We start from the raw sequence: 15,100 nt of genomic DNA on the forward strand, positions 1-15,100 counted from the left end.
TCCACATAGCTGATGTCTGTAAAAGTAGAAAGAATGTGTAGGCGGGTTGTTCTTTCAAAAAGTAACTGCAGCAAACAGATATTAAACACTAAGTTTATTTTCAAATGTCAATAAAACATTTTTTATTTTGCCAACTTAGAAAATAGGAAAACACAAACTGTAAGTTAGTACTTTGTGAGCTTTTTCATCAAGTCTCATTGATCCTACTGCCAGTGCAGCATCAGAGTGCAGTATTGATGTATCAGGTAATCAACATGTAATGTTTACCTGGCTGAAAAAACGTTATATTGATGTTTTGTAACATAATTTTTCACTTCTGTAAAATAATTTTAATTCTGTGTCTCCACCTTTAGATTGGTTCTTTATAAGGTTGACATAATACAAACATTTTAGACTTAGATAGGATACTTGTATAAAAAATGATGTTCAATAGCGAAAGAAGGGTGTTCACAATTGTACATGTAATACTTTTCTTTGAAGCAATGCATAATTATTTATTTAATTAATTAATTAATTAATGCAAGGAATGATATCACCCAAAAAAGATCGCTTGACCATAATGTAAAAAGCCACAATTTGAGGATCAGTTGATTTTCCTCTGTGTTGTTTTAATGCTTTAATGCAGCCTATTGGATTTAAAAGTCTGGTTCTAGATCTGCTTCGGAACTTTTCGGTATGTCGACAGAGAGTAAAGGTATCATAAAGGTATCTAAGTATCGATACTTTAGTCAACCGCCCCCTTTACATGGAGCTGGGGTGATGTGTGAGAGCTACTCCGTTCTTTGTCGATGAGTCAGATGCGAGAGCTGCTGGTCAGAGCAGAGCTGCACTGGGACTGACCCGCTGTTCTCCTCGGGAATGTGTTCTGTTTGTGTATCGATTGGCAGGAGGCTCCGGCCGCATTACATGACATAACTCCAATTGTTTGGAAATGTGTCACAGAACAAAAAATAAACCACAATCAGAAACGTGGTCTTTTTTCAGTGAAGCAGAGATGTTGATACTTGATATCCTTAAAAGACAATCTGCAAAAATAAACAGAGCTTTAATTTATCACGGCCATTTATCTTAAACTTCAGGTTTTATGTTTATGTAAAACTGAACTGATTTGGCTGTTTTCTTCTCATCCTCCTCACTATGACCCACTCTCCTTTATATTCATCTCATCACATCTCCTCTTTCTTCAATGTCTTTCCATCTTTCCATACATCACCTCCCATATCTCCCCCTCTCATGCAGCTCCTGCAAGGCGAGGAGAGCCTGTTAAACCTTATGATGGAGAACTCCATGCAGTCCACCTGGAAAACACCCCAGCTGGGCCGCAGACGGGGAAGCAACAAACCCCGTGGTCATGGACAAACCGCCCCCGCCCCCCCCGAGCAGCCGCAGTCGCTCCTCTCGACGGCGGCCATCTCCACCGCCAGCAGCCCCTCCACTGCAAAGAGCCTCCGGGCAAGCATGGCGGAGGAAAATCCCAGCCTTGTGATCCGGAGAGGGGAGAGGTCCAGGGCTTCCTCCAAGGGCTTGCACCATCACCACCTTCATCACCACCACCACACCAGGAGCTCTGACCTGCAGGCGGACCCAACACCACAGCCACCCATCTCCAAAATGGATTCCTGTCACATTTCGGAGGAGCCCGGCCCCTGGAACAGCTTCACCGAGGGGAACGATGTTGCATCAGGAGCTGTAGCTGTTTTCCCCTCGGGTTCATCTCCACTTCCAGCCTCCAGCCCCGGGCTCACGGTTCCTGACACCGGGGCTGTCCTTTGCAGCAGGGCTCCACGGCTCCGTCTGGCCCGCCATGGGAAATCAAGAGGCAGGGGCATGAACGGACGTGGAGGCCTAGGGGCACTGGAGTCCATGGAACTGCCGCTCAGGGAGACGTCCCTGCTGGATGCCACCGAGACTGACGGGTACTTCTCTGACGGCGAACAGAGCGACCCGGACACGCGCGCTGCTGGAAGCAAACTCCGCTTGCCACAGCTGCATTCTGGGAACGAGGACCTGTTGAGAAGGAGTGTGCTGGCATCTTAAAAAACCAAGACTTAAATCAACACACTCTCAAATAACACACAGTTACCCAAGCAGAGTCCCGCTGGCTATTTGTTACTCCATCTGTGCCCAGTGATGGCTTCGTTCATCCAAATCCCGGTCACATCTAGCAATCAGAAAATCTATTCAGCTCACCTGCTATGTTTTTTGTGGGGGGAAGGGAAATTTGAATGTAGCTGTTTGCCTGTCGTACATTAGAGCTTCTCCGCTGGACTGCAGTTCGTTGTTCTATAACGCGACATATTCAACAAATAGGAAACAAACGTTACATTTATTCATTTGGTTTCTGGGTGTTAAAGTACCCTGTTCTGGCCTCATGTCTGTGGTATCTGTCAGAACAAACACTTTGGGGCATTATTGATAATTATTGTGAATATTATTCAAGCTGGTTTCAGGGTCTCCATCTTGTTTGGTCTTTTGTGACCTGAGAAGCATCCAACAAGTCCTTGTTTTCTTGAATATATTCAGTGGAAAGACAATTTCACACCAGACTTGTTCTAAACGTGTGTGTGTGTGTGGCGGTGACACCAGACAACACGTATCCAACCTTGAAAAGCACAACTAGCTTGTCATCAGAGCTGTATTTGAAGCACTCGTGTGGGTAATGGATGCTCCTTCAGGGTTGGGGTCCATTCTCATCACGTCAACTCAGTTTCAAAAAGTACTCTTAGAAGACTCAAAATTGTCTGATTGTCCAGGATTTGAATATTAAACAGATAAGGACCTCAACCCTGGGTCTCATTCAGATCGCCACACGGAGACGCAAACCCACAGACGCACACACACTGACACACAAACTACTTAAAGCCAATCCCTTTGCTCACATCACAGAAAATATTGGCTCTGACTTCTGTCGGCTGCTTTCAAATTCTTCCTGGTTCTGAGGTCTTTTTTTAATTTTTTTTCAGCCTGAAAAAACTCTCTGTAGAAACTCTGTGCCTTCTGTCAATCGCCCTGTGCCCCCCCGCCGACCCTTCCCCCCCAAAACCCCCACTTTCTCAATCAATCAATCAAACAATCAATAGGTAGATCAATTTTTCAATTGGATTTGTAACAATCAAAACCAAAAGGTAACCCAGTCGGATTGGTTACCGAGCGTGGCCAGCTCCTTGTCACCTTAACAATTGCCTAGTGCCTGAAACAAGGATGTGAATGCAGCGTTTGCCATTAATCAACAGAGCGTCTGTGACAGTTTTCGAAGCAGAGCCAAAACTGTGCTGTCTGTGCAAAGAGCTGCCTACTGTTCTATGCCCCCACAACTAGATCAGTGCAGTTCAGAGCCGTCGATGAGCAGAGTTCGGCCCGGTCGCAGAATCCCAATGCAATTCATAAACTGATTAGTGACTCACTGTGCTGCTTAACATGAGCATCCTCTGTGCAGTTTAAAATAATGATAATAATTATTATAACTTTATTTGTATAGCACTTATCTAAACAAGGTCATAAAGTGCTTACTTATCCATCATCATTTAATGATTCTTTAAATTGTGTTTTTTTATCCCGGGTAGACCCACTTAAAAAATAAATAAAATCTTCTCCAATTGTCAGTAGAGGAGTTTGTACCCCCCCCCCCCCCCCCCCTCATGTTCGATGTCACTCACCCTAACTCAGGAGTGAATTCTGATTGTATCAATACCCATTGCAGACAAGTGACAGATGTAAGTGTCTGTTAGTGGCTTTTTTGACCAGTGGAAAAAGAGGCCTTTCTGCAGCTTCCAGGCGTCAAGAGAAACAAGTTAGTCATTCTTCAGCTCCTCCATGTGATTCTATATGATTAAGCATTTACGATATATATTTATTCATGTCTTACGATGCCCGACACTGCCGTGACCACGCTCTTCTCACCGATAGCTCTGCTGCACCTTCTCCTGTTCGCCCAACGATGACAATGTTATTATCAGCTTCAGAAGCTCTTATGTTCAGAAATTGAGTTGTTTGTAAATTTGTTTAAATTAGTTTTTTTTTTAATCTTTTTTTGTCGTTCTCTCAGAGAGTTGTATTTTGTACTTAAGCAGTCCATGGTATTTCTCAGGGGTTAAAAAAACTTTTAAAAAGAAGAATAAAGGGTTTAAAAATTTATCAAAAATTGGACGCAAGGCGAAGATACATATATATACATATTTTATATCATATACAATATATATATATATATAGTGATGTGTGTATGTCTAGAACTTTCCCTATTTCACTGTTTGAACTCCTACATGACTACTACTGAGCATGCTCCCTCTCTCAGTGTGACCACATGACCATCAGCCCTGGGTTTAATAGTCTCGACCGATAATCTCATTTAAACTTCATTACCAGATGAGCCAGACATGTCTGATAATATTGGCTCGGTGGTCAACTTCAAAATCGGACCTTGTAATTACTTCTCTCGCCTCTTTGCAGCGAAGACCCGAAACCCATCCGCGGTCAAATGAGAAATCTTGTGTGAAATTTAAGGGCTGCTTTACCCAGGTCTGATGAACCAACGTTTAAATAGAGGTGCAGGTCCAATGTACTTCCTCTGTTGTTTTCTGTTTGGACACCTTCTCACCTGTCCTCTGAAGTGACATCGCCAAAGAACAGATCTGTGCATCAGAGCAGCACATGTTGCTCCGACTCTGGTTTTCAAGATGAAGAATGTTAGATAAGGATGTCAGACGACTCTGCCAGCGCTCTCTGGGTCGGCTCGGGTCTGAATTCGGTTTTCCTCGCCCTTTTCCGCCCCGGCCCGTTGACGGTTGGGTTTGAAACCCTGAAGGTGTTGTGGTGTGAACCCCTTTACTGGCACTGTTGATTCTGCTCCACCACCAATACACCTGACCTGGATTCTCCCATGATCTGCATTCACCAGGGGCTTCGCGCAGGAAAGGCACCGTCACCACAGCACCGGGCCGGCGATGGTTACAAAAACACTCGCATGTTAAACCCCCTTCAGAAAAAGGCCAAATGCTGCTGAACTGAACACACAACATACAGCTTACACACACACACACACACACCAGAGCTGGTATAACAGGGTTATAATGTACAAGATGAATAGTTTTTTATGTATATGTGGTCCTGACTGCATCAGGAAGTATGAGCTTACTCAGAGTGCAACGCCCCCTATCAGCAGGAGAGTATTAGTACAGGTGACAGCGCCGTGTCCCTGTCTCCTTCGTCCTTCAGGTGTAGCCATCGCAGAAGATTCACACGTCAGTCTGCCACAATTTTCTCTTTTTCAACACAGATGCAGACACAAATCTGTAAAAATCCTCCTCTGAGTCGCAGGGTTGGAAATTAGGTTTTGTCTCAAGCGAGCAGATTTTTCTAACGACATGAACTCGGGAACAGGCTGACGATTCTGAATTTCTGCGTTGGCTACCTCTATTACAATCGACATGGAAAGTGACCATAACAACTACCGCAACTACACAATCGTGTCTGAGAACGAGGACGTGGTTTTGTGTCATTCCGGCGCCACGTGATCCTCCGCCAGGTGGTTAGTACCGTTCTTGTGTTAATAGGACAGACAAATGTAATACTGGTCTCAATATTCAATGTTCAGAAGTAGCCTGACTTTGTAGACAAGGCCTCACATGTATGGCCTAGCGCGTAGTAGCCAATGCCAAGGCTGCACAGTGCTGGCAAAAAAGAAAAAAACAAAAAAAGACTTTCCTCTGCAGTAATTTGCGTGGGTTGTTAGCTGAGTTAGACTTGCTGCTTCTCCAGACTCTCTCTCGTTTGAAAGTCAGAGGGCAGCATCGTTGTACCTAAAATTACCGTTTTGATAATTGCAACTCAGATTCTTCTTTTTCTAGATATTGTGCAGCCTTAGCAAACACAAACTGGTTATTATTCTGTATTTACAGTGTGGCTTCAATGCCCTCTCCTTCCGCTTCGTAGTTACTGTAGACTGGAGTCTTTTTGCCGGTTCTTTTTTTAATCAATATCCAATAGAGCAACTTCAAAGCATCGCTGTCATCTGTGTGGTACACTGGTGTGGGTGTTGGCTCACGGCCCGAAATGTGCTGTGGTGATCTCTGAATTTTGCAACTCTGTCAGGTCCAATAACCACGGAATACTTGATCTAAATAAGATTTTATTTTCTCTCTTTTTTACATTTAATCCGTAAAATCAGTCACTTTCAGTATCAAAAGAAAATCTGTCATATTGTAGTTTATATTTAGCCTTGTGCACCATCTCCCTGTTTGGATTTCATGGTAAAAGTTGGCCAGTTTTAAAGATTTCAGTCCTGGTAAATGTGGCCACAGCTATCGTTGCAAATTTTGAATATTTCTAAGGAACAAATGTTATGAGCTACTGGATAAGATATTAAAATGAAAATCCTGGAGACTGCCACTTTGAGATATCGTTGGTAATGGATCAATACACGACTTTAAAGTGATCCAAATAGTGAGCTGGTGCATGGGTCAGAAACATAAAACTCTCCCCCAGGTGTTGGCATGAAAGTGACTTCACAGAAATAAGCTGGTGGGCACCCTGCATGTAATGGCAGGTCAGAAACACACACCTACAGACGGCCATGAATTTCTCGTCTCCAGCTGAAAAGCTGGGCAAGGGCCGGCGCTGATTGCTGCAGGTAATTGGAACATCGCCCGCAATTCACACAGCAGCCACCGACCGCACTGACATAGCTGTAAAATGTCTTGGAGAGACATCACTGCACTGGCAGGGCCGGGTTCCTCACAACTTCCTCACCTGTGCAAACATCATGTCCAAAGATTTTTATAAGCAGAGAGGTAGTTCATCCTCCAATAACACGAGGACCTTGGAAATGTTGTACGAGACAATTTGTGCTCAGTTTGAGCTACGAAATTAAAACAGATCATTCGATTCTGGTGGATGAAAGAGTAAGATTTTCTCCATTTGAAGAAATAGAGTGATGTTTGCTCAGCAGTGGTTTTGGGGAATCAGAAGGGCATCAGAATGCTGTTAATAGAATATCTCTCTTCCTCTGTTGCCCTTTCTGCCAATAGGAGTGGTTTGAGGCTGTCGTCAGGTCAGTGACGCCAGGATTGGTCAATGGCTCAAAATGGACATTCACGCCCTAATAATTTGGGAGCACAAAAAACAAAGTCATATAATCTGAAAAAGATTGATGAAGTTCGAATGACGTCATGTGATCGAGACTTGCTCGTGCTTCCTGTTTGACATCAGCGACAGTCCTCGCTTTATTGTCCCACGCCAGCCGTGCAAACCCACCCACTTACCTACCGCTGGAGTTTATATACATCTACAATAATGTACAATACTGTTCAACTACTACTACTACTACTACTACTACTACTACTAGACATTTTAATTTTCCGTCTTTTGAAAAAGCCTTTGCAAGCTGTTACATTTATTTTTCCTTTGTAATGCTATAGCTGGCCACCGTGGCTTGTATCAAAGTAGAAAGCTGACCCATTACCTGCTTCCTCGGTTTTGTTTGTTTCTGGTTTTTAGTATTTTTTTTACTGGCACTGTGCTTTCCTCTCTGTTACAGCAAAGTTATGGCTTCAAGGTCTCAACATCCACACACTGCACAGATTGTAGGTTAAGTCGTATGAACACAGGCGGAGCTGCTGTGGAGGCAGAAACCAGCTCAGTTGTGGGGTTTAATGTAAACTGGTGGAGTCAAACAACCACAGTGATTGGAATAAGAGGCCGTGTTGAGTGGCTACATCAGGACAGTCAGCTTGAACCTGAAAGGTCAGTTTGACCAAGTTGATAAAGTGAAAGTATTAAAGCCATATATGACTTTTTTTTAATGTAATGTAATGTAAAAAGCAGATTTCAAGATTTAAAATTATTAGTTGATTAGTCGTTTGTATTGTATTCTTCAGCTAAAAACAAATGTATTACTGCTGCAAAGATAAATCAGTTAATCAGAACATTAATTTAAACCATTTTGCTAAATCAATAATCATTTTTGTTTCATTCGTCATTTTTTACACAAACCTTTTCACAAAATATTCTCTGTTTCCTGTTCCGTGGATTGGACCATTTAATGTTGCTCTTCGTGAAACAGTATAAGAGCTCTATGTTTGCTGGCACTCACTCCACTGTTGGACTCTTTTTCGATTTGTTCCATGGTTGTGAAAGAATAGATAATTATTCCACTGGCCAAAAACATGAAGGTTAGGTTTACTGGAAACTCAAAGTTTCCCACAGTCGGCATTTGACCTGTAGAAGTTAAGCTGTATAGCTAAGGAATGGATAGATGGACAGTTTTACTATTTCTACGTCTACGCCTTTATTGTACAGTGAATGTAAAGAGAGGACAGGAAATAAAAGAGAAGAGACAGACTGGTAATGCCATTCAACAAAGGTCAAGGGCAGGCTATGAAAGAAGACTCTTGTGGTTCATGTTCATGCATGAGACTAAATCGTAGATCAAGTGTACGTCCTAAACTACCAGTTTTACCGTCTGCCAATTTCTTAGGAACACATAAATCATAGGAAGCCTGCGACGACTCGGCCAGGGTTGCAAATGATTTATCCTTCTGTCCGTGAAAAATGTTTAAGAGCCGTCTTCGTCTAATCCGACCGAGAGTTGAAAATGCAGACATTGTCACTGTGGGATGCAGGAACCAGAGAATATCTACAAAACTTTAAGTTATCTCAAATCCTCACTCGCGCTAGGAATGAATCAACCTGATAATTATCGACTTCCTGAGAAGTTAGACTTCTCTCAGCTTCAGAGAGAACACCACAGAGAGCAGCAGAGTTTGTGTTCAAAGTTGAGGGGAAACCTGAAGAATCACATTCAAATAAGTTCCTACAATTTTTGTTTTTCTTCCCTCGGCCATTTCAGTCGGCTTCGATCCAACATCACTAAACTAGATTCCCTGTGTTTCTGGCTCCACCTTGTAAAGTTCCCCACAATGAGTCGACTTCTGCTTCCAGAGCAGATCCAAGACATGTTTTTAGGACTAAAGTTTCCGTCTTCACATACTGCGAACTGTACTTTGCCTCCACCGTCTCCCTCCTCGCTCCTGCTCCTCCACCTCCTCCTATACCAGCAGCTCCGTCCCCTCCACCCCCTCCTATGGTGTCTCCTCTGTCCACAACTCCTCTCTCGTCTTGCCCGGCACGTGGCTCCTTTTGAATCGCATATGAAGCATAGGACCATTCCCACAAATTCAAAAAACCGTAGAAGGAGAAAAAGAATGTCTGTAGCTTTAAGGACAGATAATGACAGGCACGTGTTGTGGAGGTACGTGTGAGGAGGGGAAAACATTGCTTTGCTCGGGCCTGGAGAGAGAGAGCGAGAGAGCGAGGGAAGAGAGAGAGAAGAGATGGATTAAAAAAAGACTGAGGAGGGAGACGTCTATTGAACCGGAGCCAGGGAGGCAGACAGGGAAATAGTACAACTTGTTCTTTCCCTCTCGTTGTGTTTGCGGCCTGTCCGCGCAGTTAACAAGCAGCTAATATCAACAGCATGGCCCTTCCCTTCTCCCTGTCCTCCATCCCTCCATCCCTTCATCTCCACCTCCTGCTCGGTTTTCTCTCTCTGTTCTCCATCTCTTCTTTCAGCTGGGTCTCAATCCCAGTATTTCCTACACAATCCATAATAACAATGGAAGCAGCAAAGCAAAGCAGTCGGGTGAAATGTGCACAAATGGCACAAACAGCCTGCAAGACAATTCAGTTTTGTTCCAGAATATTTCCTCACTTCCCATATAAATCACCTTCGGATTAATTCAACCAACAATTAATTCATCTTTCTATCTGTGTATCCAAAGCCGGATGTGACCTTTTCCTCTGTGCTGCATGGATCTTCATCATTGTCCAAGTACTAATCAAAAGAAAACGCACAATCATTGTAACTTCTGTTTCTCCGGATCAAGTTTTTGCTACATGCACAAACATGTATTTTGTGTCGTGGAGCAGCAGACATGATCACGATCTCTGGGTAGAATCACTGCCTTGAGTCAAGTTTCGGTCTCACAGCAATTTGTTCTGGGGGAACAAGACTATAAAATTGATAATAATCACAATTCTATTGTTTGGTTTAAGTTCTCTGTCCTACTTGGTGCGACAAGTAGGTTTTGTACTTCCACTGGATTTGTTAAACTTACAGTAAGACAAAAAAAAGAGCAACTCCAGCTTTATTGGAATGTTTTTCAAAATTGGCCACAACTCTCATTTTTTATTTGGTCATTTGATATGTAACTTGGATGGAAGCCTGGCTCCAGGCGCTTCTACGCTTCCTCCCTGACAATCTGAGAAATGTATTCAACCTCCGTTAACATCTGGTTTTATCATAAGACTCCTGGGAGGCTCCGACCCGGCTCACACGTATATCACCACAGATAAATTGAAGTGTAAAATCCTCGTTGAAGATCCATTCAGCCGAAGCTACCGTCTCCCACATATACGTCAGAACAGCATTTGGTCACATTAAATTTAAGTTCAGCACAACAAATGGCTGAGGGCTGGGAATGTGTTTTATGAAGGAAACAGTGATTTCACCACCAGCACCGGAGACACTTGACTCCCTGGTGTAAATGTAAACTGGATAAATTATGTCTAGACACAATCTGGATTTAAGATCCAGGTTTAGACGATTTGTTAAGAGGCCCTCTGCACTGTATTTCTGTCTCTGCTCTGTCTCCCACTCGTAACTTCCCCGCTCACTCTCTGTTTTATTTTCTTCTCCTGATTTGCGACTTTCTTTTTCCTCACTGGTCTTTTCTGCTGCGGTAACCAGATTTATTTTTCTCTCTCACACACGAAAAGCTTCTTCCTCAGAGGCAAATGTGTAGTTATATGCCTGCAATATTCAACCTTTGATTCATACATGGGAGCAATAGTTATATTTGTTTCCTAAATTGAGGAATAAGCAGCCGTGGTTTGTGCTTTTATTCTGAAAAATACAGTGTGTGTCTTTGGTTGCGGGAGCCTCAGGAATGAGTGAGCGTACACGAGCATGAATCCTGGATTATGTGTTCTTGGCTAGAGAGACTCTCCGGGTTAAAGGTAGTTTAAAGTCTTCACCGGGTCAGCTGCTCCTCCAGTGAGGTTTCAGACCTCTGGCTTAAGTCTCCACTTCTTCTCCTTCACTCCTCATCTTCCTCCTCTCACTCATCCAGAGAGAACTTTCTATTCAAACCCAGGGGGCCACGGCTACAGGCACGTGCTCATTAAAAAAAATAATTTTATAATGCAGCTAATGATCGAATCTGAATATAAATTCTAAAGTTGTTGTCTGGACTTGGCCTGATCCACACTTCAGTGTGCTCTGTTGGCAGCTCATGTGTTAACAGTCACTACATTTTATCGTTTCAGGTGATTAAACAGACACCTGTTAAAACTTGAATTAGTAATACAAAGTGAAAATTTCCCCCGCTTGCTGTCTTAGGACACTTTAAGTCACGCTAAGACTGCAAAAACATTTTTAAACACTGTTTATGTGAGAGTTTGTTTCGAGTTTTGTTTAAACACACTCAAAGTCACAGTTCGGTTCTCATTTATTGTTCTGGTTCAGTCTGACTTAAAGGAAACAAAGATATGGTCACAGGACAAACGGCTGCGACTTCTATCAGTCACATTTTTATAATTGCAAAGTTCTCGACATAAACACGTAACGATAACCTGTGTGTGAGTGGGTGGATACGTTCAATCACACGATCGATTACAGAGAGAGTCGTCTTCACTTTTACTGTTGCACGGCTCCCGATCAGGCTGACATCATTGTCTTCATCTTAAGGCTGTTTTTTAAAAAGCTTCATTTCATGTGGACACAGAGCCAAACCAGATTCAGCCGGCTCACTGTGGATGTGCTCAGAGAGCGTTTACCTCTCTCCTCCTTGTTTTTCTCTCCTCTTTATCATTACCCGTCTCTTTCTCTCGCTTGCTCGAGTTCTCTGTCTCACTCTCAGCTCCTCCATTCTTTATCTTTGCCTCACCCTCTCCCTATCACCCCCCTCCAGTGCAGAGCAGGCAGTTTCTGACTCTCATTAATAACAAAAAGAATAATCCTTGCTCTCCTCTCCTCACCTGCGAATCTAAAAGTTTTCCTCCCTCGGGTTTAAAATCCCATTACGGAACATGTATTTCTGGTTTGCAAATCTTCATCATCACAACTTTTTACACCTTCTCCTATAAGTTTAATTGATAACACAGCTCCTCTCCCACCGCTCTGCTCTCTCGTCATGATTAAATATTATCGGTTATCATTCCGCATCTTCTCGGTCGTTTTCAGGCACTGTTTGAATACCAATCAGCATCATCCAATCAGAGCAGAGCTGGACACGCGGCTCCTTCCCCTCGTCCTCCGGTCGTACTCGCCCTGATAAACCGGCGTTTCACCCTCCGCTGCTGTGTCCGGTTTCTCCTCCACTCTGCATCGGTTCTCAATACAATAATATGAATGTTGCAGGAGTTAATGCTTCTGTGTTCTTTGTTTCAAAGAATGTTGTGCCATTTGTTAATAGCAAAGAGAACTATTGAACATATATGAAAAAGAAGAGCTATTTTAAATTATTTTTTGGCTTTTTTTGCTATATTTATTTTCTTGTATTAGAATCTTCTTTGTAGGAGGGAAAAATCTAAAAATGTATTTTTCATTAGTGCGAAAAACCTATTTTCTTCCTTTTTGTACAATTTCGATGTTTTAAGCGAGACTTTGAAAAGCAATATGATGATGATGATGATGACAATGTTTCCTGTGACTGTATCTGCATGCTGTTTCTGTTGCCTTAATGATGGCTGCATCCCACTATGACCCCACCCACCCCACCTCAAACCGGACCCCCCCCCCCCCCCCCCACCCTCCTCACCCATACATCCAACCTTGACCCTGCCACCTCAACCCCTACCCTCATCTAATGGAGTCCTAGTCCCATCTGATCCAGTCCAGACCAATCCAGTCCTGTGCAGTCAATAAAGCAGTGCTTTCTGTGTACACGCGACTCTCGGCCTCACTCATGTCTCTGGGCTTTTTAAGGGATAGAAGAAATTATAGTATATATTCATCATATATTTACTTATTTTAAGACATATTTGTAAATTAAAGAACTTGTGTTTGGATCAAAAGCAAGATGTTTTCACCCAAAAAAACAGTAGTAGTCAAATCACTTTTGAAGCAGATACAATGTTGACCTTGCTAAGGGGAATAAGCATTAGAATTAGCAGGCAAATATTTAGTAATTGGCACCAAATATTGATGAGGCTGAATGAAATGTCTACAAACTCAAGTGCTGAATGAGTTTAAACTGGCTAGTTTGGTTTCATCAAAGTATGATTCACAAGTTTGACATGAATTCCATATTTTCTGTCAGTCTCTCCAGAGTTGTAGAGACACTTACTCAGACCACTAATGTTAACCTCAACAAGAGGAAGAATCTGAAGTTACCAAAGTCAAGGATTCACCACCTCGCGACCATGAATGTCTGTTCAAATTTGATCCTTATCCACCATTAAGATTTCACAGGATGTGAAGGATGACAAAGATGTTAAAACTCCAGCTGTTGTTGATATAAAATAAAAGTCTCTGTAATTACAAGAGTCATTGGGATTCCTCTTCTGGTCACCACAGATATCATCTGTCTTACGAGAAGCCAAAACCTAATGCATCCGCAGCCTCTTCCTCAGTGAACAGACCAAAGCATTTAAACAAAGATGTTCTGCATGGCAACAACAAAATGAAATAAACGCTTTGATGTATTCCACTAAATGTTTTGAAAACTGCCCATTTAACTCCGTGTGCTGATCCCAGTGACGAGCACAGTGCAAATTGTGTTGTGTCTAAGAGGGCTATAAGATGTAAGAACAAAGTTTCACCCTGACTCACCCTAGAGCTGATTTTTGACAAAACACAGCAACCTGCCAAGAAAGACCTTGATGAAGGAGCTGGCCAAGATCCTCAGGACCACTCCAACAAAACAGAACTGCAGTGTTTTTCAATCATGATGGAATAACTGCTAGAACAGAAATCAGCCTCTATACTGCAAAAACACCATGTTGGATCCCTGGTGTTTGCAAGTAGACAGAATGTGAAATGCAGAGCATGATGCAAAAGATTCTGTGGCCTGATGAAATACAATACAAAAACCCATTGCAGAGTCAATCAATCGTCTAATACCATCCACACCTCGCAGCACGATGGTGAAGCTTCAGCCTTGGCCAGAGAGAACAGGAGGACTTGGCCAGAGGTCCGGAGGAACAATGCAAGGATCCGGACTCAGGCAAATCTCGAGGAGAGCGTGTTCCTGAATGCCAAAGGCCTGAGAGTGGAGCCAACAGATTTGTGCTCCAGCAGGATTCAAACCTGCTGCCAAATCAACACTGGAGTGGCTTCAACTGTAAGAATGTGAAAGTCCTTCAACCGCCTCAAACGTGAATCCAGAGAAAAATCGGTGGAAAGACTCGAAGATTTTTGTCGATTTGGGAAAATCCAAATGTGCCAAACTGATGTTTCCAGGGATAAGTTAAGAAGAGCCGCTCTCACAAAGCATCATGTCACATTGGAATTTCTTTAATGATGCAAATAAGTGTTTAATATGAAGGGGTTCCCTCATTGTAAGGTAGGTAGGTAAATAAGTAGGTGGGTGGGGTGGGTAAGTAAGTAAGTAATTAGGTGGATGGGTGGGTAGGTATGCAGCTTAACCACATTCAGCTCAGAAAAGCCATTTGGATATATTCAAAACTAAAGCTGACAGATCCCTGACTCTGTGGCGTGATCGTGGCTCATTAGTATAACTAGAGTCGATCGAACCACTCCAGCCTTCAGTGGAAAAATAACATTTAGATTACGAAACAAAACGATTCTCAAAATGGCCTCTGAGGAGTTGAATGGAAAAAAAAAAGGCTTTGTGAGGAAAGCCATGTGCATGAAGTCGACCCAGGTGTTTTTGCTTTGCGCTGCTAAATTGATTCCCATTGTAATGAATATGTCTGTTTGCTTGGCTTGTATCCAGGGTGTGTTTGTGTGAATCAGATAGATGAGAGAGGGCTGGGGTCTGTCGCATTATAAGGAAAGTAGAAGTCAACTGGAGGAGACAGTCTGGTTATGAAAGAGCAAAAACAGAGAAAGCTGCAGAGAGAGAAACAAGGACCTAAAGCAGAA

General features: G+C 42.9%; 1 protein-coding gene across 1 annotated transcript in view; it reads left to right on the top strand.

Moving 5' to 3' along the window:
- The window catches only part of jade2 (jade family PHD finger 2), a 162,369-nt gene extending 149,432 nt beyond the window's left edge, over nucleotides 1-12,937 (top strand). Inside the window, exon 14 of the mRNA XM_062405859.1 lies at nucleotides 1,240-12,937. Within this exon, the coding sequence (XP_062261843.1) occupies nucleotides 1,240-2,037 (798 nt within the window). The 3' untranslated portion in view covers nucleotides 2,038-12,937. The remainder of the gene's footprint in view (nucleotides 1-1,239) is intronic.
- Nucleotides 12,938-15,100: the final 2,163 nt, after the last annotated feature.

This window comes from Platichthys flesus, chromosome 15 (genome assembly GCF_949316205.1).
Source record: "Platichthys flesus chromosome 15, fPlaFle2.1, whole genome shotgun sequence".
Taxonomy (NCBI): Eukaryota; Metazoa; Chordata; class Actinopteri; order Pleuronectiformes; family Pleuronectidae; genus Platichthys; species Platichthys flesus.